This window comes from Acanthopagrus latus, chromosome 8 (genome assembly GCF_904848185.1).
Source record: "Acanthopagrus latus isolate v.2019 chromosome 8, fAcaLat1.1, whole genome shotgun sequence".
NCBI lineage: Eukaryota > Metazoa > Chordata > Actinopteri > Spariformes > Sparidae > Acanthopagrus > Acanthopagrus latus.
In genome coordinates, this window is record NC_051046.1 from 1,382,182 (window position 1) to 1,403,730 (window position 21,549).

A 21,549-nucleotide genomic window follows, 5' to 3' on the forward strand; every position below is an offset into this window, starting at 1 on the left:
CGATGACGCAGGCGCGTTGATGACGTCACTGAAAACATGCCGTCGTGATACGAGGCGTATGAATGAGTGTAAAACACAGCGGAGCTACTGTTAGCATGTCGCTGGTTCATCCGCAAGTTTAACGTCGTTCCGGTGAGAAAAATCATCGACGTCTTGTAGAAACAACGAGTCGTTTGTCGGTTTACCTGCCAGGTGCTTAACATCTAAAACAGGTAAAAGTAACGTTATTTTAAGAGATGACAGCTATGTGGAAAAGCTAGCTGTTAGCTAACAGCTAGCTCAGGTTGGCTAGTGTAACTCATGTCTCAGCTGTTGGATAAACATATTGTCTTGTAACTTTGACGTTTAAAGGTCCACCTTTGTAACCACACGTTACAAACTAGACCACACTCGACATTTTACCGGTGAATAAATGTTGCTAACGTAAACAGCTAAAGCGCCATAAGTAGGTGAGGGAGCTGCTAGGTTTGTTATGCTAACGTAAAGGGCTAGCTCAGCCAAACAGCGTTGTGGGAACTTAACCATGTATTTTTGATTTACAGCACACAGATCAGCTACAGTAATGTAAGTCATAGCGGCTGGTAAACATTTTATTGTTTTAATTAGAAGTCAGTGCCGCAGGTGGAGAGTAATGTCTCTGTTAGCCAGCTGTTAGCTTTAACATCTGTATCCCGTGAGTCAAGTAGTGTTTGTTTTTTTTACACACCAAAAGGCAACTTAAAGATGTAGTTTGTAAATGTTATATCACCAATGATCTAGGTTTGACTACATGAACTTTTATCCAGTGGTGAAGATGTTTTCTAGAAGTACTGATGCCTCATTGAAAAGTAAAAGTCCTCCATGTAAAACCACTTTGTAAAAGTGTGTCAGTATTATCAACATGATACACTTTAAAGTATTTACAGTTGAAGTCCTCACTGTGTGTAGTGCTGTCAGATGTTCCCCGTCAGCTTCATCGTGTTAAACTCATGTTTCTGCATCACTGCTGCATTAATGTGTATGTAGCATTTCATTGCTGTAATGTTAAAAGAGGCTTTTTGTAGTTTAGAGAAGTAAGAAACTGAGAATGTTATCATTTATAATATCATTGAGGTATTAATACAAACTGAGAAATATTTATCTTTTCCATCAGTGAATAAACAAGCTGATGGAAAGAAGGTCCCAGAACACTGTTTGAAGCTAGAGAGGTGGCAGGGTCCGCCACTTATAAACTGTGTTTTTGTCCTTCAAGGTCAGTTTGATTATTCAGTTTATTCAGTCATGAAAACAAAGAGAGTTTGATTGTTTAGTTTGTTTAGGCAGGAAAAAAAAATCAGCCAATGAGGATCTTTCTCTGTATCTCGTTAACATTTCTTCACCTTTGTGCACCGATAAGGTTTGAGCTGATTGTAACCACTTTACACACTGAAGGCTCGTTAACAGGCTCCTACAGCAATGCATCATATTCTATAAGGTCTCTGGATGTTTGTAGTGCGTCTGTTCTGTCAGAAACACATGATGCATTTTCCAGTTTCTTTAGATGAGTTAGAAGTAGGATGATTTTTAAATGAGTAAATTAACTTTATCTGCTTTTATCTCTGCTGTCCACAGAGATGTAATCCAGAGGAGAAACAGTTTGAGACTCCGCGGAGCAGCCGGAGGAAATAATGCAACAGAGTTAGAGGCACCATCAAGTAAGTATTCATCGTTCTGACTCCGACTTTTATCTTCAACATTCATCTTCATCTCTTGGATGCTGATTTTCTTCTGATGCTTGACTACATGCAGACTTTTTCTTAACTTGTTGATCTGAAGTATTTTTGTGCTTGTTTTGTTTTGGTCATGACCATACTTTCTGTCGACCTGTTTGTTTTGATAATATAATAATAATACATCTATGATATAAATAGAACTTTTCACTCAGTTTCGTTTTGGTCATGGCTACACTTGCAATTTTGTACTTTCTGTGAAACTGTTTGTTTTAATGATAATACAGTTTACACATATAGCACTTTTCACTCCGGGACTCTTTACATCATCTAAAAGTAAAACAATGCACTAAAACATATGTGAAAAACCAACATCAACCACAGATTAGATATAGATGTAAAAAGGTGAGCTTTGATCAGTGATTTAAATGTGGACAGACTGATGAAGTCTTGGATGAGTTCCAGTGGGAGGGGACAGCTGTAGGCTCTGTCACCCCGGGTCTGGTGCTTGGTCCTGGGTGGAGGAGACTGGCGGCAGAGGAGAGGGTGGAGCAGGTCGGTGAGCTAGGAAGGAGCCGGTTCCTCGGGGGCTTTGTAGGCGAGGAGAAGGTCTTTGAATTGGATGCATTCTCGGACAAGGAGCTGGTGGAGGTTCTGGAGGACAGGGGGACAGGGACTGAGTTCTGGATGTATTGGAGTTTATTCAGGACTTTGGATGATCATCATGTACCATGTGGAATAATTTTGCAGTAGTTAAGTTAAAAGTGACTGAGGTTCAGACTGAAGCAGAGTTCAGTTACCGATGGTGAGACAAACGCTGCGTGTTATTAGCAGCTGAAAATAAAATGTTGTAAATGTCCTTTATCTTTGAAAGATCTGTATCAGTTAAACTTTTCTCCCTGTTTCCCTCCATCAGGGCAGAATGTCCTCCGGCCACAGGCTGAGAGACGTGGAGCAGCAGCGCCCCCTGCTGGATGGGGAGGAGGTGGTGGAGAGTCCACACAGTGACGCAGATCAAGTGTGGTTCATCCAGGACTGCTGCGGCATGGTGTGTGCCTTCATCACCTGGTTCCTGGTCTTCTTTGCTGACTTTGTGGTCACCTTCGTCATGCTGCTGCCCTCCAGGAGCTTCTGGTACGCTGTGGTCAACGGGGTGCTGTTCAACAGCCTGGCTGTGCTGGCTCTGGCCTCCCACCTCCGCACCATGCTGACCGACCCGGTGAGGAAGCTGAGGGTTTAAAGGCCACTTGCCTGATGTTAGTTTCATGGGAGAAAAAGACTTTAGTCTTAAAGGGAAATTATGGGAAAGAGTCTCGTTCAAGGAGAGGTCTCACTCTGAAATCTTGCAAGAAGTTACAGGAAGACAGAGGTGGAAACACACAGCTGGAGCCAGCAGTTTAGTTTAAAGGGTTTTAATTAGAGGAACTTCCAGCAAGAATTGATTTCCAAAGTCAAGACTGAATGTAGTGAGGCAACAACTACAACAACTCAGCTCGCAATTTCAGAGTGAGACTTCTCCTCGAGCGAGACTTGTGTTTTGTGCCAGAGACAATTGTTATATTTGTACCAGGCCACGTTTCTGCAGCATCCCAGCAGCAGCTGTCTGCTCTGATCACGTCACAGACAGCAGCTGAATCCATCTGCACAGAGAGCAAAACAGCATCATGCACCCTGTCAGTGTTCAACAAAAAACACCCTGTGCAGACGCTCTCTGATCTACACACTTAAAACACAGAAACAACAAAAACATTTAACTACGTAGCATAACAACCTCAGCCTGTCAGTGACGAAACGTTACAGTCATATTTTCCCAAAAAGCATTATGTTGCACCCATGTTGTGGCTGCCAGCTGTGAGGATCTATGGGAGCGTTTCCAGGTTTAAACATGCTGAAATAAAATGTGTCACTATCCAGCTCAATGTTTGTGACAATGAGGGGAGACAAGTCAGGTTTTAAGTTGCACCAAAAATGTTTATTGGTAAGTTTCTTTCAGAAAGTTATCTACAAAAGCATGAGATGTGGAGAGTATCGGCATCAGTCGGTATGGGATCATGTGAAAGTGTGGGGTCTAGGAGAGAGAGACAAAGAGACCAAGCTGTTATTTGTAGCCTTGGTAGAGGCCTGGCCAGGTGCTGACACCTGCCTTAATGACCCTCCATGACTGCCAGCTCCTGCTGGAGGTGATCCGCTGCATCCTAGTGAGAGGAAAAAGCGAGAGGTCGTAACAAATGTCTCCTGTCTTTTAATGTCATGTCTCCTCAGGGAGCCGTTCCAAAAGGAAACGCCACTAAGAAGTACATGGAGAGTCTGCAGCTGAAGCCGGGCGAGGTCATCTACAAATGTCCAAAATGCTGCAGCATCAAACCTGAGCGGGCTCATCACTGCAGGTCAGAGTGATTCGTACCTCCAGGAGGGACTTTAACAACAACCCTGCTGTGCTGAAAGATTTATAGAGGGATTTTTAATTTGCATTAAAAAGTTTCAGGCAGCAGCCACAGAGCACCTGATGAATTAACTCCAACATTCACTCTGCTGGTTCTGTTTTGGTCTCAACCAGCAGCTGAAACTTTGGACAAACTCAAATGTTGATTAGTCAACAACATCTTCTGGCTCTTATTTTGAAAAGAAAGTGCTCACAGATGTTGTGGCATCAATATTTGGGCTGTTGTTCAGGTTGATTGTCTGATGTAGAGATAAACACGCTGAGATTTAACATGAAAAGGTCGACGACAGAAACACAAAACTGTCAAACTAAAAACAACAAGAACAGAAAAATGAACATCTGTGTTTTGTGCATAATGAGACAGCAGGAGGAGCAGCTGAAGATTAACAGGCTGAATTCTGTGATTTTTACATGTTGACGATATTTTTATGTTGACAAATAGTTTTAAAATAAAACATCTACAGAGCTCGTAGAACGCTGCAGAATAAAAGTCTCTTTTCCTTAAAAACATTATGATTGTGAATAAATGATTTTTAAATGTTTGTCAGGTCCAAATTAATTGTTCTGTTTATCTCTGTGTCAGAATTTCAGAACTTTATTCAGAACTTTCTCTGATCCAAAACCGAGCCCCGTCCAATCAGGTGCAGCGCTGTGCACTCTGGGTGTTGTAGTCTTTCTACCTTTTGAGTAGAAGTGAACACCACAGTCCTTTTACTCTGTTTTCTCTGCTCATGTTGCATCAAGTTAAAAAATATTTGTCTTTCTACTGCAGAGAGAGAAAGTTTTATTTAAGTCTTTCCACAGATGAAATACTTCTTTACCTGCTCTGTTCCACTGTCACACACACCTTCAGAGGTGATATCTTCACTTCATCCACAGTGGCAATGAATGGAAACATCCTCTGAGTGAAAGTGTGTGTGAAGGTGTGTAGGTGTGTGTTAGTATCAGGATCAGAGAACGACAGCTTTCCTCTGTTCCAGTCCAGATTCACTCTGATCCTCTGGAGCTTCTTCTGCACGACGAGATCAGTGGGTGGAGCTGATGGTGACAGCACTGAGTATTTACCTTGGTAAAACTTTATTCTCCAGAATCCAGACTGTATGTCTTCCTTCCTCTGGACAGACTCTGCTAACACACCCAGTATCCAGCCTGTACTGTCTCCAACCTCGACGTCCCAGCTGTGAGTCCCTGAGTTAAAGCCCTCAGATCCCAGGACAGACCAGAAGATATCAAACCTCTCTGGATTATCAGGAAGCTTCTGTCTCTCTCCTCGTCTCACACTGCTCAGATCTTCAGACAGGATGAGTTCTGGATGAGCAGTGTTTGGGTCCAGAACCACAGGAGTGTAGGAGACCATGTCCTTCATCTTGTTCCAGATGTTGAAGCTCAGGTTGCCCAGGTGTTTGGCCTGGTCTATCAGAGCTCCTGAGGGCAGCTGTGGATCCTCCAGCAGGGGGCGCTGCTGGACTCTTTCCACTGCAGCCTTGTAGTTGTGCAGGAATGAGACGTCTTCAGCTCTCAGCTGCTCCTCTGTGGCTCTGACTGTGTGTGAAAGAGCTGCTATCTCTCTGCTCAGAGCCTCCATCTTCTCCTTCATCATCTGACTCTTCTGCTCCTCTTCCTCCCTCAGTGCAGCCATCCTGGCCTCCTCTTCCTCTGCTAGAAACTGGTGCAGCTTCTTAAACTGATCCTTAATCTGCCTCTCTGTGTGTCGGGCCTGGACCTTCATGTGTTCTGCTGTCTGATCAAACTTCACTTTAACTTCTTCACAAACCTTTAACTTCTCCTTTAAAGGCTCCAGAGTTTCCTGAAGTTCCTTCTTGTGTTGTCGTGCAGCTTCATCGATGGGTCTGAATCTGTGGTTGGTGTGTTGTTCTGAGTCTCTGCAGATGTGACACACCGGCTGCTGATGGTCCAGACAGAAGAGTTTGAGTTTCTCAGAGTGCCGACTGCAGAGATCCTCTGAAGCTCTCTGATCTCTGTCCTGTAAGAAGCTCTCACACAGGTTCTTTAACACCAGACTTAAAGGTGGTCGATCCTTTGAAGATCTTCTCTTACAGACTGGACACTCCCGTGTTCGTCTCTCTGTCCACCAGCTCTGCAGACAGTCTTTACAGAAGCTGTGGCTACATGACAGAACGACAGGCTCTCTGAAGACATCATGACACACCGGACAGCAGAGATCCTCCTCTAACCTGGAAGCCATTTTGTCTCTGAGTGACGCTGTGAAGACAGCAGACAGTACAGTCAGTCACAGCTCCACTTCCTCCTTCACTTCACTGAAGTTTACTTTCAGTTCTGGTTCTGGTCGGACTCACCTTCAGTGTGTGGAGCGTCTGCAGTGTTGTAGTTTCCTCCTCCTCTCTCCTGTAGATGAACTCACTCAGAGGACGTTGTTAGTTCAGTCTGAAGGTGGATCTGATCGTCTGTCTGTGGTTCTGTACTAAAGAGACACACACACACACACACACACACACTGTTTCCTGGTTTGTCTCAGGTGAGTCAGGTGTGGGCGGAGCTTTATCAGCCCTCTGCTGAATGCTGTTGGTTCATGTGACTCAGAGGAGTGTTGCAGTCCAAAGTACTGATTTATTGCAGGAAATGTAATCTGATACACTTGTTGTTGTTGATGGAGGGGCTGGAGTCCAATCAGAACCAGAACCAGCACTGCCTGAACTGTAGTGTTCTCTATTATATTATTACTTTTATTAAAGATGAATAATTTTCTGAAACTTGTCAAGACGAAATATTAACCTCAAAAAATGTAACTTAAAACAATGGTCACATTTATTTGGGCATCTTCATGTTTTGTTTCATGAAGGAGACAAAAAAGTTACATTTACATTATTTTGAATCATTTGATGTATTTATTTTATAACAAATATTTCATATATTAACAAAACTTTGATTTTGTTGTTCAGAGACTGTATAATGTGGAAAAGAATTTGAAATAATGTTTTTGAATCTGAACAATGAAACATGTAGTGATTTGTTTATTTGTACACAAATGTTTAACAGGAGAGAATAACCTCTCACTGAGGAAACGTCTCGTACATAAAGACGAAGCTGCCGACATGTTTTTCTTTGTTGTCATCTCGAGCTGTTATTCCCTCGTCTGTGAACGACATCATGGAGGCAGCTGATGGTTTTGAGTGTAGTCAGGAAGTAACGCTGGTTGGATGTTTCCTTCGTCTTCTACAGTATCTGTAAGCGCTGCATCCGTAAGATGGACCACCACTGTCCCTGGGTCAACAACTGTGTCGGGGAGAAGAACCAGCGCTTCTTCGTCCTCTTCACTGTGAGTTCAACCACCGTTGTTTCCACATACTGAGAAGATTTTGATAATGACGTGTTTTTCTCTCCTTAATGTTCAATCGCGACTCTTGGAAACCAGCCAGTCTGCGTCTGCTGATTGAGGAAGGTGACGACTCTGTTGTGTGAATAGAGTAGACTTTAGTTTTAGGTAGCAGAATGTTTAGAGCACCAAAAGTGACTTTCACTGATTTAAAAAGTCTCTGCTTGTGGAAGAGTCAAACATTTAATATGTGACATCATCCACAGTGACAGTTTAAAGGACACATCTGCTGGTCCCAGCAGTGAATCACAGCCTGACACATCTTCTCGCTCTGAGCCACAGACACACATATCTCTCACAATTAATTGCTTCTCTTATCTGCAACAAACGGCATCTAAACCTTCCATCGCTCACCTCGGTGACTGTTTCCCGTGTGACATCACGACAGGCTGACACTGACTGTAAACCCAGTTTGAGCTGTCAGAGTCTGAGACGTTAGAACAGCCACACAGTGACGAGGTCTGACACGTTCTCCTCCGTCCACAGATGTACATCGCTGTGATCTCAGGTCATGCTCTGGCTCTCTGTGGATACCAGTTCATCACCTGCGTCAGAGTCCAGTGGAGCGGTGAGCTTTATTTCCTGTTGTCCTCCGTTAGCGTTCTCTTCTGCAGGACTTTGGACCTCCAGTACAAACGCAGATTGAGTTTCCTCTGACAGTGATGGAAGTGAAACGATGGCCTGGACTGTTGTGGCTGAAGCCGTCTGTAGTTGATGATGTTGCTGTGTTGTTGTTCTGTGTCAGAGTGCAGTGACTTCTCTCCTCCGGTCACCATGATGCTGATGATCTTCCTCTGCATGGAGGCACTCCTCTTCCTCACCTTCACAGCTGTTATGTTCAGCACTCAGCTGCACTCCATCTGCAACGACGAGACGGTGAGAACATGAACTCAGCTTCTCTAATACCAGTCTGAGTGTGTGTGAGTGTGTGTGTGTGTGTGTGTGTGTGTGTGTGTGTGTGTGTGTGAGACTGACAGAGTGGCAGATGTAATCTGTGCATCAGAGTCCTGTATTGATCCTGTTGTGAGTGTGTTTGTGTGTCAGTTGTAGACGTGTGATTATCGTGTGTGACGAGGTTGTTTGTGTTTGCTTGTGTCAGGAGATCGAGCGTCTGAAGAACGAGAAGCCGACGTGGGAGCGTCAGACTCGCTGGGCCGGGCTGAGGTCTGTGTTTGGAGGTCAGCCGTCACTGATGTGGATCAGCCCCTTCGCGGGACTCAAACTGCCAACCTTTGTCCGCAAACGCACCTGGAGGGGCGGGGCAGAGTTCTCCGTCTGACCACCTGTCTGTCAAACACTACACAGTGGAGGGATTGAAGCCGAACTGCAGCGGTGCTGATGAACCTGCAGCGAGTCCAGCTGGCTTCACAGATCCCAGCAGGATGTTTCTGAGCCGGAGAAACCAGGTGACTGGTCTCCATCTTCATCATACCTTCGTCATCGCTGGGGGAGCTTCGATGTTTCCGGGTCAGACGGACTGCAGGCCGACGCTGCGACACGCGTGAAGAACCTTTTTATTGCTCTGACAACACGTTCAGGCTCAGAGTCTGGATGTTTTTTAAATGTGCTCGTTAAGATGCTGGATCTTCTGAGAGCCGTTACTGAACACAGATTCTGTTATCGGACTGATAATCATATGAACCACTGCTGTAACTAAAGCTGTCACCATGAAATGAAATATTCTGCAGTTAATATAACGATTCTTCCTTTCTGTTGACTTTAAATGACATCATGTGCGTCTGTTTAAAGGGACCCTGTGCAGTTTTTTGTTCCTACATTCATCAGAACTCATCGTGTGCTTTTTCTTCAGCCAGTTATTTTAAATCTTTAACTGTTTGCATCAGTGTTTTACTGTCCTGGTCTTCTGCTGTTGGTTCGTTGCTGTTTGTCAGCACGTTACCTCCTGTAGACCAGTGGAACGGTGTCAGACTGTGTCGGCCACATCATGTGCATCAGAACCAGAACCCGCTCATAAAAGCTCCTCTCCATGGTGCTGCGGAAGGTGAGAATTCACAGGGAACCTTGAAGAAATCAACTTCAACACCATCGAGTTCCTCCCTCACAAGCAGGATTTTTAATTGTCAATAAATCCAACACGCCACATTTTCTTCAGACCATCTTGTTTTTCCTCCTGAACATCTCTTTTGTTTGGTTTGTGTGTGTGAGTGTTCTCAGTCAGATTCTTACCTGCCCAAACATGTTGAAGCTCGTTGATGAAGACCACCTGAGTCTCAGAGGGTTTTATAAGACGACCTCCTTCACTCTGTTCACAGTCGGACCAGGTCAGCACCTCGTATGCTGCCGGTCCGTGTCGGGCCAGTCAGTGGTGGAGTTTATCGTTTGAGTTTCTGGATTTTAAATGCTCACGTACTGTTTCTTTTGTTGTGTTCTATGAACTGAAGAGTCAGATCACATGACGTTGTTCAGCTGTTTGAGTCAAACATCGCAGACGCGTCCGAAACAAAACATTTCACTCGCCTCCGACAGGCTGAATGTCCTCGGTGATATCTTCCTTTGTAGGAGTTTGGTGAAACACAGTCTGGTGTGAAGAAACGTCCTCTGCTGACGTTTGTTTGTTTGGATTAACTGTGATGAGGAAACACAAAGACTCGACCGCCTGGATCGATATCGTCACTTCATCTCTCCCTCTGTGTCGCAGACAAACACGTTCGTGAGGCTAAAATGTCACAAAAACTAAAATAATCTTCGTCCCCACGTGTGAAGTTTTGCTGTTGGACATTAGTGAAGGACTGTGGACGTTAGCGTGATATTTAGACTTATAAATGTTGTCAAATCAAAAATCAAATCCTGTCAGTAAAGGTCCAGTTTGTAAGATAGCTGACTGTTGAGTGTCGTCAGATGCTGGTGCTGCGGGCTGGTGGCCGACCCGACCCGACCTGTCGGTACTGATCGAGGTGGGATGGCTGTAACCCCAAATCATTTACCTGTGATCTTTGTAAGCCTTCAGTCACACGTTCTTCTGTCTGCTGGTGGATTTTAGTTTCTGAATGCGTCAAATCATCTTTAATCACGTGTTTGTTGCGTTTACGATCAAATCTGCTGTGTAGAATGATTCTTCCAGAGGCCTGATGCTGTCAAAGTGCCATTTACTTGTGATTTCTACTAAAGTTAACACTGCTGAGTGCGTGCGGTGAGACTGAACCTTGTGTTCTGTGTATCGAGCATCTCTGAGCTGTCGTCCGATGACTCTCCAGAACAGGAAGTGCTGACTGGCGTCTGTGTGAAACCACAGTGACCATCAGAACCGGACGGTTTCCTTCACGTCTCAACACGATGAACCTCGCAGGTCGTGTTGAAGAGTTTCTGTGTCTGTTCCTGCTGCTTCCTGCTGTTCAGAGACAGTTTTCTTTTATTGAATATTCACTAAATTATTATCCACAATCTTGGTTGTTCTTTCTCTCTGTGGTGTTTCTTTCTTTTAATTTCTTTCACTGGCTCTGATATTTTATTTTGAAAAGCACCTGGGAATCATTAAACGTCCTTCAGTGTAAAAGTGAAGCTGGTGAGACTTCAGACGACCGACAGAGAATCTGACGACCTGCTGAATGTATCTGTGTCTTTGGGCTGCTTGTACTCTTGTTTTTTTTAGATTTGAGCCTTTTGTATGTTCGTCTCTTTCCACATTTCAGACACTTTGAATAAAAGTTCCTCTCTACCTCTTAAAAGCATCTCAGCTTCTAACTCTCTTCTCGTGTCGTCTGAATTGAGTTCCTGACTTCAGTGACAGTGAACTGTCATAACTTTTGTCCAAACTTTTTCCCTCGTGTCACTGCAGAGATTATAGATAAATATTCATAGTGATGGATCCTGTAGATTTGAAGGAGCTGTTTTAATTTACATGTACAATTTTATTGATCCTATGTGATCAGATTGTGACATTGATGTCCTTTTTAACTCCATTTTAGATATCAATACATGGATGGCAGCAAATTTCCTACAGCTCAACCAGGACAAAACAGAGGTTTTACTCATTGGTCCTGAAGGCCTGAAAGAGAAACTTTTACCAAAGTTAAAGGATTTTAAACCATCACAATCTGTAAAAAATCTGGGTGTGATTTTTGACTCTGAGCTCAGTTTTATTCCACACATCAAAAATATAACAAAGACAGGTTTTTACCATCTTAAGAATACAGCCAGAGTCTCTCTCAGGCCAGCACGGAGGTGCTGATGCACCTTTTATCTCTTGTTGTTAGACTACTGTAATGCCCTGCTCTCTGGCCTTCCCAAAAAGAGCATTTCGAATCTACAATTAATACAAAACTCAGCTGCACGAGTGCTGACGAGGACCAGAGGGCGGCAGCACATTACACCGGTTTTAAAGTCACTTCATTGGCTCCCCGTTTGTTTCAGGATTGATTTTAAGGTTCTTTTACTAGTTTTAAATGTCTTAACGGTCTTGGGCCTTCTTATTTATCTGACCTGCTTTCAGTCTATCAGCCCCCGCGGACCCTGAGGTCCTCCGGCACCGGCCTTTTAACCACCACAGGTTAGTTCAACAAAGCACAGGGAGGCTTTCAGTTGTTATGGGCCCCGACTGTGGAACAGCCTGCCAGAGAGCCTCAGGGTCGCAGAGACTGTAGAGGTTTTTAAAAAGAGGCTCAAGACCAACCTTTAACCAGGCTTTTAAATTAAATTTAAATTCTTCTTAATTCCTTTATGCCGTGCTAATCAGAGCACTTTTATTTATTTATTTACTTATTCATTCACTTATTTATTTATTCATTTAAATCCTTTTTATTTTATTTTATTTATCTATTTATTTATTTTTTCTTTTACTGTTTTAATCTCTCCTATTTGTGTTTTTAGCCTTTATACTTTTATGTTTTAGTCCCTCATGTTTTCAGCTTCTATGCTCTTTGCTTTATTCTACTGTTTTAGTCTGTCAGTTTTTAATCTCCAGTGTTTCCTCCTGGGGGCCTGCCGGGCTGGGGGTGGTCTCTGGTCTGGCTGCGGGGGGTGCTGTCCCATGGACGGCTCCGGCCCGGGTGACCAGAGGGCTCTGCACCTTGGTGTGGGGCCTCCTGTCTGCCCGGGTTGGGGTGGTCTCTGTGGCGATGCTCCCTCCGGCCTTGCACCAGGTCTCGCTGTCCAGCCGTGTCTCTTTAGTGACAGCTACTGTATGGGTGTGTATGAGTGTGTGTGTCTGCATGCATATGTGTGAGTGTGTGTATGAGTGTGTATGTCTCTGTCCATGTCTGAAGGGGTGGGAGGGTTTGGGTTCTTTTAACTATCTTCTCCTAACTTTATTTTGCTGTTTCTATTGTTCTGATGCTGTTTGTTTATTTCTGTGAGGCACTTTGAGGTACTGTTTTCTGTATGAAAAGCGCCATATAAATAAAGATTGATTGAACATGATGTCAGATATGAGATTTAAGCCTGTGGACGACTTGTTGAAGTCGTTTGTTGTTGCTGGACTGTTGATTTCTCAGCCTGAACATTAAGAGACATCAGACACTTTATTTGTCCTCGTGGTCGTACAGTGAAGTCAGTTTGATACCAGCAGCAACGTCAACATGTGAGAGAACGAGCCGAGTTAAAAACTAGATGAATAAATGAGAAGGATGAACAGACTGAGAGCTGCGGTCATGTTCCATCTTCACATACAGGATGTGACTTCATGCTTCTCTCCGCTCTGCTAACAGAGCGACAGGAGTGTCGGAGTGTCGTCACCTGGTTCCTGGTCTTCTTCGCTGACTTTGTGGTCACCTTCGTCATGCTGCTGCCCTCCAGGAGCTTCTGGTACAGCGGGCTGCTGTTCAACAGCCTGGCTGTGCTGGCTCTGGCCTCCCACCTCCGCACCATGCTGACCGACCCGGTGAGGAAGCTGAGGGTTTCAGACCAGCTGCCTGAAGCTGGAAGACTTAAAGGGACATGATGGTGTTTTTAAACCTGGTGTGTAAATGATTCATACCAAAGGATTTGGAGTCGGTCCTGTCTGTTGCTTCATTTCATTCAAAGATATTAAAAATTGCATTTTAAAACCAGTAAAAACATTAAGAAACAAACATCAAAACAAGTGGGCTAAAATATCATGTTGGTGAATAAGAAGAGTGTTCAAAGAGAAGTGAGCAGTTTAGTTTGAAGGGTTTTAATTAGAGGAACTTAAAACACAGAAACAACAAAACCATTTAACTACTTTAACACAATGTGAAGAAGTCATCTACATCTGCCAGGCATGACACTCCACTGCCTGTCTGCTGGGATCTGAAGCTGTGTGGAGGATATGTAAAATATCTGAGATGTGCCCGGTGGAACCAAAGTGTTAAATCACACACTTGTGATAACGACCTCAGCCTGTCAGTGAGGAGACGTTACAGTCGGAGTTGCAGATTGTGTTGTGGCTGCCAACTGTGTGGAGTTTAATGTCATGTCTCCTCAGGGAGCCGTTCCAAAAGGAAACGCCACTAAGAAGTACATGGAGAGTCTGCAGCTGAAGCCGGGCGAGGTCATCTGCAAATGTCCAAAATGCTGCAGCATCAAACCTGAGCGGGCTCATCACTGCAGGTCAGAGTGATTCGTACCTCCAGGAGGGACTTTAACAACAAACCTGCTGTGCTGAAAGATTTATAGAGGGATTTTTAATTTGCATTAAAAAGTTTCAGGCAGCAGCCACAGAGCACCTGATGAATTAACTCCAACATTCACTCTGCTGGTTCTGTTTTGGTCTCAACCAGCAGCTGAAACTTTGGACAAACTCAAATGTTGATTAGTCAACAACATCTTCTGGCTCTTATTTTGAAAAGAAAATGCTCACAGATGTTGTGGCATCAATATTTGGGCTGTTGTTCAGGTTGATTGTCTGATGTAGAGATAAACACGCTGAGATTTAACATGAAAAGGTCGACGACAGAAACACAAAACTGTAAAACTAAAAACAACAACAACAGAAAAATGAACATCTGTGTTTTGTGCATAATGAGACAGCAGGAGGAGCAGCTGAAGATTAACAGGCTGAATTCTGTGATTTTTACATGTTGACGATATTTTTATGTTGACAAATAGTTTTAAAATAAAACATCTACAGAGCTCGTAGAACGCTGCAGAATAAAAGTCTCTTTTCCTTAAAAACATTATTATGATTGTGAATAAATGATTTTTAAATGTTTGTCAGGTCCAAATTAATTGTTCTGTTTATCTCTGTGTCAGAATGTCAGAACTTTATTCAGAACTTTCTCTGATCCAAAACCGAGCCCCGTCCAATCAGGTGCAGCGCTGTGCACTCTGGGTGTTGTAGTCTTTCTACCTTTTGAGTAGAAGTGAACACCACAGTCCTTTTACTCTGTTTTCTCTGCTCATGTTGCATCAAGTTAAAAAATATTTGTCTTTCTACTGCAGAGAGACAAAGTTTTATTTAAGTCTTTCCACAGATGAAATACTTCTTTACCTGCTCTGTTCCACTGTCACACACACCTTCAGAGGTGATATCTTCACTTCATGCCAAGTGTAAATGTATGGAAACATCCTCTGAGTGAAAGTGTGTGTGAAGGTGTGCAGGTGTGTGTTAGTATCAGGATCAGAGAACGACAGCTTTCCTCTGTTCCAGTCCAGATTCACTCTGATCCTCTGGAGCTTCTTCTGCACAACGAGATCAGTGGATGGAGCTGATGGTGAAAACACTGAGTATTTACCTTGGTAAAACTTTATTCTCCAGAATCCAGACTGTATGAGTCTCTTCCTCTGGACAGACTCTGCTAACACACCCAGTATCCAGCCTGTACTGTCTCCAACCTCGACGTCCCAGCTGTGAGTCCCTGAGTTAAAGCCCTCAGATCCCAGGACAGACCCGAAGATATCAAACCTCTCTGGATTATCAGGAAGCTTCTGTCTCTGTCCTCCTCTCACACTGCTCAGATCTTCAGACAGGATGAGTTCTGGATGAGCAGTGTTTGGGTCCAGAACCACAGGAGTGTAGGAGACCATGTCCTTCATCTTGTTCCAGATGTTGAAGCTCAGGTTGCCCAGGTGTTTGGCCTGGTCTATCAGAGCTCCTGAGGGCAGCTGTGGATCCTCCAGCAGGGGGCGCTGCTGGACTCTTTCCACTGCAGCCTTGTAGTTGTGCAGGAATGAGACGTCTTCAGCTCTCAGCTGCTCCTCTGTGGCTCTGACTGTGTGTGAAAGAGCTGCTATCTCTCTGCTCAGAGCCTCCATCTTCTCCTTCATCATCTGACTCTTCTGCTCCTCTTCCTCCCTCAGTGCAGCCATCCTGGCCTCCTCTTCCTCTGCTAGAAACTGGTGCAGCTTCTTAAACTGATCCTTAATCTGCCTCTCTGTGTGTCGGGCCTGGACCTTCATGTGTTCTGCTGTCTGATCAAACTTCACTTTAACCTCTTCAAAAACCTTTAACTTCTTCTTTAAAGGCTCCAGAGTTTCCTGAAGTTCCTTCTTGTGTTGTCGTGCAGCTTCATCGATGGGTCTGAATCTGTGGTTGGTGTGTTGTTCTGAGTCTCTGCAGACGACACACACCGGCTGCTGATGGTCCAGACAGAAGAGTTTGAGTTTCTCAGAGTGCCGACTGCAGAGATCCTCTGAAGCTCTCTGATCTCTGTCCTGTAAGAAGGTCTCACACAGGTTCTTTAACACCAGGTTTACAGGTGGATGATCCTTTGAAGATCTTCTCTTACAGACTGGACACTCCCGTGTTCGTCTCTCTGTCCACCAGCTCTGCAGACAGTCTTTACAGAAGCTGTGGCTACATGACAGAACGACAGGCTCTCTGAAGACATCATGACACACCGGACAGCAGAGATCCTCCTCTAACCTGGAAGCCATTTTGTCTCTGAGTGACGCTGTGAACACAGCAGACAGTACAGTCAGTCACAGATCCACTTCCTCCTTCACTTCACTGAAGTTTACTTTCAGTTCTGGTTCTGGTCGGACTCACCTTCAGTGTGTGGAGCGTCTGCAGTGTTGTAGTTTCCTCCTCCTCTCTCCTGTAGATGAACTCACTCAGAGGACGTTGTTAGTTCAGTCTGAAGGAGGATCTGATCGTCTGTGTGTGGTTCTGTACTAAAGAGACACACACACACACACACACACACACACACTGTTTCCTGGTTTGTCTCAGGTGAGTCAGGTGTGGGCGGAGCTTTATCAGCCTTCTGCTGAATGCTGTTGGTTCATGTGACTCAGAGGAGTGTTGCAGTCCAAAGTACTGATTTATTGCAGGAAATGTAATCTGATACACTTGTTGTTGTTGATGGAGGGACTGGAGTCCAATCAGAACCAGAACCAGCACTGCCTGAACTGTAGTGTTCTCTATTATATTATTACTTTTATTAAAGATGAATAATTTTCTGAAACTTGTCAAGACGAAATATTAACCTCAAAAAAATGTAACTTAAAACAATGGTCACATTTATTTGGGCATCTTCATGTTTTGTTTCATTAAGGAGACAAAAAAGTTACATTTACATTATTTTGAATCATTTGATGTATTTATTTTATAACAAATATTTCATATATTAACAAAACTTTGATTTTGTTGTTCAGAGACTGTATAATGTGGAAAAGAATTTGAAATAATGTTTTTGAATCTGAACAATGAAACATGTAGTGATTTGTTTATTTGTACACACACAAATGTTTAACAGGAGAGAATAACCTCTCACTGAGGAAACGTCTCGTACATAAAGACGAAGCTGCCGACATGTTTTTCTTTGTTGTCATCTCGAGCTGTTATTCCCTCGTCTGTGAACGACATCATGGAGGCAGCTGATGGTTTTGAGTGTAGTCAGGAAGTAACGCTGGTTGGATGTTTCCTTCTTCTTCTACAGTATCTGTAAGCGCTGCATCCGTAAGATGGACCACCACTGTCCCTGGGTCAACAACTGTGTCGGGGAGAAGAACCAGCGCTTCTTCGTCCTCTTCACTGTGAGTTCAACCACCGTTGTTTCCACATACTGAGAAGATTTTAATAATGACGTGTTTTTCTCTCCTTAATGTTCAATCGCGACTCTTGGAAACCAGCCAGTCTGCGTCTGCTGATTGAGGAAGGTGACGACTCTGTTGTGTGAATAGAGTAGACTTTAGTTTTAGGTAGCAGAATGTTTAGAGCACCAAAAGTGACTTTCACTGATTTAAAAAGTCTCTGCTTGTGGAAGAGTCAAACATTTAATATGTGACTTCATCCACAGTGACAGTTTAAAGGACACATCTGCTGGTCCCAGCAGTGAATCACAGCCTGACACATCTTCTCGCTCTGAGCCACAGACACACATATCTCTCACAATTAATTGCTTCTCTTATCTGCAACAAACGGCATCTAAACCTTCCATCGCTCACCTCGGTGACTGTTTCCCGTGTGACATCACGACAGGCTGAAACTGACTGTAAACCCAGTTTGAGCTGTCAGAGTCTGAGACGTTAGAACAGCCACACAGTGACGAGGTCTGACACGTTCTCCTCCGTCCACAGATGTACATCGCTGTGATCTCAGGTCACGCTCTGGCTCTCTGTGGATACCAGTTCATCACCTGCGTCAGAGTCCAGTGGAGCGGTGAGCTTTATTTCCTGTTGTCCTCCGTTAGCGTTCTCTTCTGCAGGACTTTGGACCTCCAGTACAAACGCAGATTGAGTTTCCTCTGACAGTGATGGATGTGAAACGATGGCCTGGACTGTTGTGGCTGAAGCCGTCTGTAGTTGATGATGTTGCTGTGTTGTTGTTCTGTGTCAGAGTGCAGTGACTTCTCTCCTCCGGTCACCATGATGCTGATGATCTTCCTCTGCATGGAGGCACTCCTCTTCCTCACCTTCACAGCTGTTATGTTCAGCACTCAGCTGCACTCCATCTGCAACGACGAGACGGTGAGAACATGAACTCAGCTTCTCTAATACCAGTCTGAGTGTGTGTGAGTGTGAGTGTGAGTGTGAGTGTGTGTGTGTGTGTGTGTGTGTGTGTGTGTGTGTGTGTGTGTGTGTGTGTGTGTGTGTGTGTGTGTGTGTGTGTGTGTGTGTGAGTGTGAGTGTGAGTGAGACTGACAGAGTGGCAGATGTAATCTGTGCATCAGAGTCCTGTATTGATCCTGTTGTGAGTGTGTTTGTGTGTCAGTTGTAGACGTGTGATTATCGTGTGTGACGAGGTTGTTTGTGTTTGCTTGTGTCAGGAGATCGAGCGTCTGAAGAACGAGAAGCCGACGTGGGAGCGTCAGACTCGCTGGGCCGGGCTGAGGTCTGTGTTTGGAGGTCAGCCGTCACTGATGTGGATCAGCCCCTTCGCTGGACTCAAACTGCCAACCTTTGTCCGCAAACGCACCTGGAGGGGCGGGGCAGAGTTCTCCGTCTGACCACCTGTCTGTCAAACACTACACAGTGGAGGGATTGAAGCCGAACTGCAGCGGTGCTGATGAACCTGCAGCGAGTCCAGCTGGCTTCACAGATCCCAGCAGGATGTTTCTGAGCCGGAGAAACCAGGTGACTGGTCTCCATCTTCATCATACCTTCGTCATCGCTGGGGGAGCTTCGATGTTTCCGGGTCAGACGGACTGCAGGCCGACGCTGCGACACGCGTGAAGAACCTTTTTATTGCTCTGACAACACGTTCAGGCTCAGAGTCTGGATGTTTTTTAAATGTGCTCGTTAAGATGCTGGATCTTCTGAGAGCCGTTACTGAACACAGATTCTGTTATCGGACTGATAATCATATGAACCACTGCTGTAACTAAAGCTGTCACCATGAAATGAAATATTCTGCAGTTAATATAACGATTCTTCCTTTCTGTTGACTTTAAATGACATCATGTGCGTCTGTTTAAAGGGACCCTGTGCAGTTTTTTGTTCCTACATTCATCAGAACTCATCGTGTGCTTTTCCTTCAGCCAGTTATTTTAAATCTTTAACTGTTTGCATCAGTGTTTTACTGTCCTGGTCTTCTGCTGTTGGTTCGTTGCTGTTTGTCAGCACGTTACCTCCTGTAGACCAGTGGAACGGTGTCAGACTGTGTCGGCCACATCATGTGCATCAGAACCAGAACCCGCTCATAAAAGCTCCTCTCCATGGTGCTGCGGAAGGTGAGAATTCACAGGGAACCTTGAAGAAATCAACTTCAACACCATCGAGTTCCTCCCTCACAAGCAGGATTTTTAATTGTCAATAAATCCAACACGCCACATTTTCTTCAGACCATCTTGTTTTTCCTCCTGAACATCTCTTTTGTTTGGTTTGTGTGTGTGAGTGTTCTCAGTCAGATTCTTACCTGCCCAAACATGTTGAAGCTCGTTGATGAAGACCACCTGAGTCTCAGAGGGTTTTATAAGACGACCTCCTTCACTCTGTTCACAGTCGGACCAGGTCAGCACCTCGTATGCTGCCGGTCCGTGTCGGGCCAGTCAGTGGTGGAGTTTATCGTTTGAGTTTCTGGATTTTAAATGCTCACGTACTGTTTCTTTTGTTGTGTTCTATGAACTGAAGAGTCAGATCACATGACGTTGTTCAGCTGTTTGAGTCAAACATCGCAGACGCGTCCGAAACAAAACATTTCACTCGCCTCCGACAGGCTGAATGTCCTCGGTGATATCTTCCTTTGTAGGAGTTTGGTGAAACACAGTCTGGTGTGAAGAAATGTCCTCTGCTGACGTTTGTTTGTTTGGATTAACTGTGATGAGGAAACACAAAGACTCGACCGCCTGGATCGATATCGTCACTTCATCTCTCCCTCTGTGTCGCAGACAAACACGTTCGTGAGGCTAAAATGTCACAAAAACTAAAATAATCTTCGTCCCCACGTGTGAAGTTTTGCTGTTGGACATTAGTGAAGGACTGTGGACGTTAGCGTGATATTTAGACTTATAAATGTTGTCAAATCAAAAATCAAATCCTGTCAGTAAAGGTCCAGTTTGTAAGATAGCTGACTGTTGAGTGTCGTCAGATGCTGGTGCTGTGGGCTGGTGGCCGACCCGACCCGACCTGTCGGTACTGATCGAGGTGGGATGGCTGTAACCCCAAATCATTTACCTGTGATCTTTGTAAGCCTTCAGTCACACGTTCTTCTGTCTGCTGGTGGATTTTAGTTTCTGAATGCGTCAAATCATCTTTAATCACGTGTTTGTTGCGTTTACGAACAAATCTGCTGTGTAGAATGATTCTTCCAGAGGCCTGATGCTGTCAAAGTGCCATTTACTTGTGATTTCTACTAAAGTTAACACTGCTGAGTGCGTGCGGTGAGACTGAACCTTGTGTTCTGTGTATCGAGCATCTCTGAGCTGTCGTCCGATGACTCTCCAGAACAGGAAGTGCTGACTGGCGTCTGTGTGAAACCACAGTGACCATCAGAACCGGACGGTTTCCTTCACGTCTCAACACGATGAACCTCGCAGGTCGTGTTGAAGAGTTTCTGTGTCTGTTCCTGCTGCTTCCTGCTGTTCAGAGACAGTTTTCTTTTATTGAATATTCACTAAATTATTATCCACAGTCTTGGTTGTTCTTTCTCTCTGTGGTGTTTCTTTCTTTTAATTTCTTTCACTGGCTCTGATATTTTATTTTGAAAAGCACCTGGGAATCATTAAAAGTCCTTCAGTGTAAAAGTGAAGCTGGTGAGACTTCAGACGACCGACAGAGAATCTGACGACCTGCTGAATGTATCTGTGTCTTTGGGCTGCTTGTACTCTTGTTTTTTTTAGATTTGAGCCTTTTGTATGTTCGTCTCTTTCCACATTTCAGACACTTTGAATAAAAGTTCCTCTCTACCTCTTAAAAGCATCTCAGCTTCTAACTCTCTCCTCGTGTCGTCTGAATTGAGTTCCTGACTTCAGTGACAGTGAACTGTCATAACTTTTGTCCAAACTTTTTCCCTCGTGTCACTGCAGAGATTATAGATAAATATTCATAGTGATGGATCCTGTAGATTTGAAGGAGCTGTTTTAATTTACATGTACAATTTTATTGATCCTATGTGATCAGACTGTAACATGATGTCAGATATGAGATTTAAGCCTGTGGACGACTTGTTGAAGTCGTTTGTTGTTGCTGGACTGTTGATTTCTCAGCCTGAACATTAAGAGACATCAGACACTTTATTTGTCCTCGTGGTCGTACAGTGAAGTCAGTTT

General features: G+C 44.3%; 4 protein-coding genes across 6 annotated transcripts; 2 read left to right on the plus strand and 2 right to left on the minus strand.

Moving 5' to 3' along the window:
* Positions 1–6: 6 nt before the first annotated feature.
* On the plus strand, positions 7–11,172 carry LOC119024877 (palmitoyltransferase ZDHHC7-like). Of its 3 annotated transcripts, none has more exons than XM_037108063.1 (8): positions 7–212; positions 1,591–1,673; positions 2,605–2,907; positions 3,951–4,075; positions 7,333–7,429; positions 7,973–8,054; positions 8,232–8,362; positions 8,586–11,172. In XM_037108063.1, the coding sequence occupies exons 3-8, from the start codon at positions 2,611–2,613 to the stop codon at positions 8,763–8,765; spliced, it is 912 nt and encodes a 303-aa protein (XP_036963958.1). In that variant the 5' UTR covers positions 7–212; positions 1,591–1,673; positions 2,605–2,610; the 3' UTR covers positions 8,766–11,172. The 3 variants fall into 3 exon arrangements, with proteins under 3 accessions (XP_036963958.1, XP_036963961.1, XP_036963960.1); XM_037108066.1 differs by having other exon boundaries at positions 35–132; XM_037108065.1 differs by lacking the exon at positions 7–212 and adding an exon at positions 1,182–1,231.
* Positions 4,163–7,322, minus strand: LOC119024872 (nuclear factor 7, brain-like). The gene is made up of 2 exons (XM_037108059.1): positions 6,450–7,322; positions 4,163–6,354 (listed from the first exon to the last, which is right to left on the minus strand). The coding sequence occupies exon 2, from the start codon at positions 6,335–6,337 to the stop codon at positions 4,949–4,951; it is 1,389 nt and encodes a 462-aa protein (XP_036963954.1). The 5' UTR covers positions 6,338–6,354; positions 6,450–7,322; the 3' UTR covers positions 4,163–4,948.
* A 2,306-nt stretch (positions 11,173–13,478) lies between the features above and the next one.
* On the plus strand, positions 13,479–19,622 carry LOC119024880 (palmitoyltransferase ZDHHC7-like). The gene is made up of 5 exons (XM_037108069.1): positions 13,479–14,011; positions 17,281–17,377; positions 17,921–18,002; positions 18,180–18,310; positions 18,610–19,622. Exons 1-5 carry the CDS (start codon positions 13,875–13,877, stop codon positions 18,787–18,789), a joined length of 627 nt encoding a protein of 208 aa, XP_036963964.1. The 5' UTR covers positions 13,479–13,874; the 3' UTR covers positions 18,790–19,622.
* Positions 14,099–17,273, minus strand: LOC119024876 (nuclear factor 7, brain-like). The gene is made up of 2 exons (XM_037108062.1): positions 16,389–17,273; positions 14,099–16,293 (listed from the first exon to the last, which is right to left on the minus strand). Exon 2 carries the CDS (start codon positions 16,274–16,276, stop codon positions 14,888–14,890), a length of 1,389 nt encoding a protein of 462 aa, XP_036963957.1. The 5' UTR covers positions 16,277–16,293; positions 16,389–17,273; the 3' UTR covers positions 14,099–14,887.
* Positions 19,623–21,549: the final 1,927 nt, after the last annotated feature.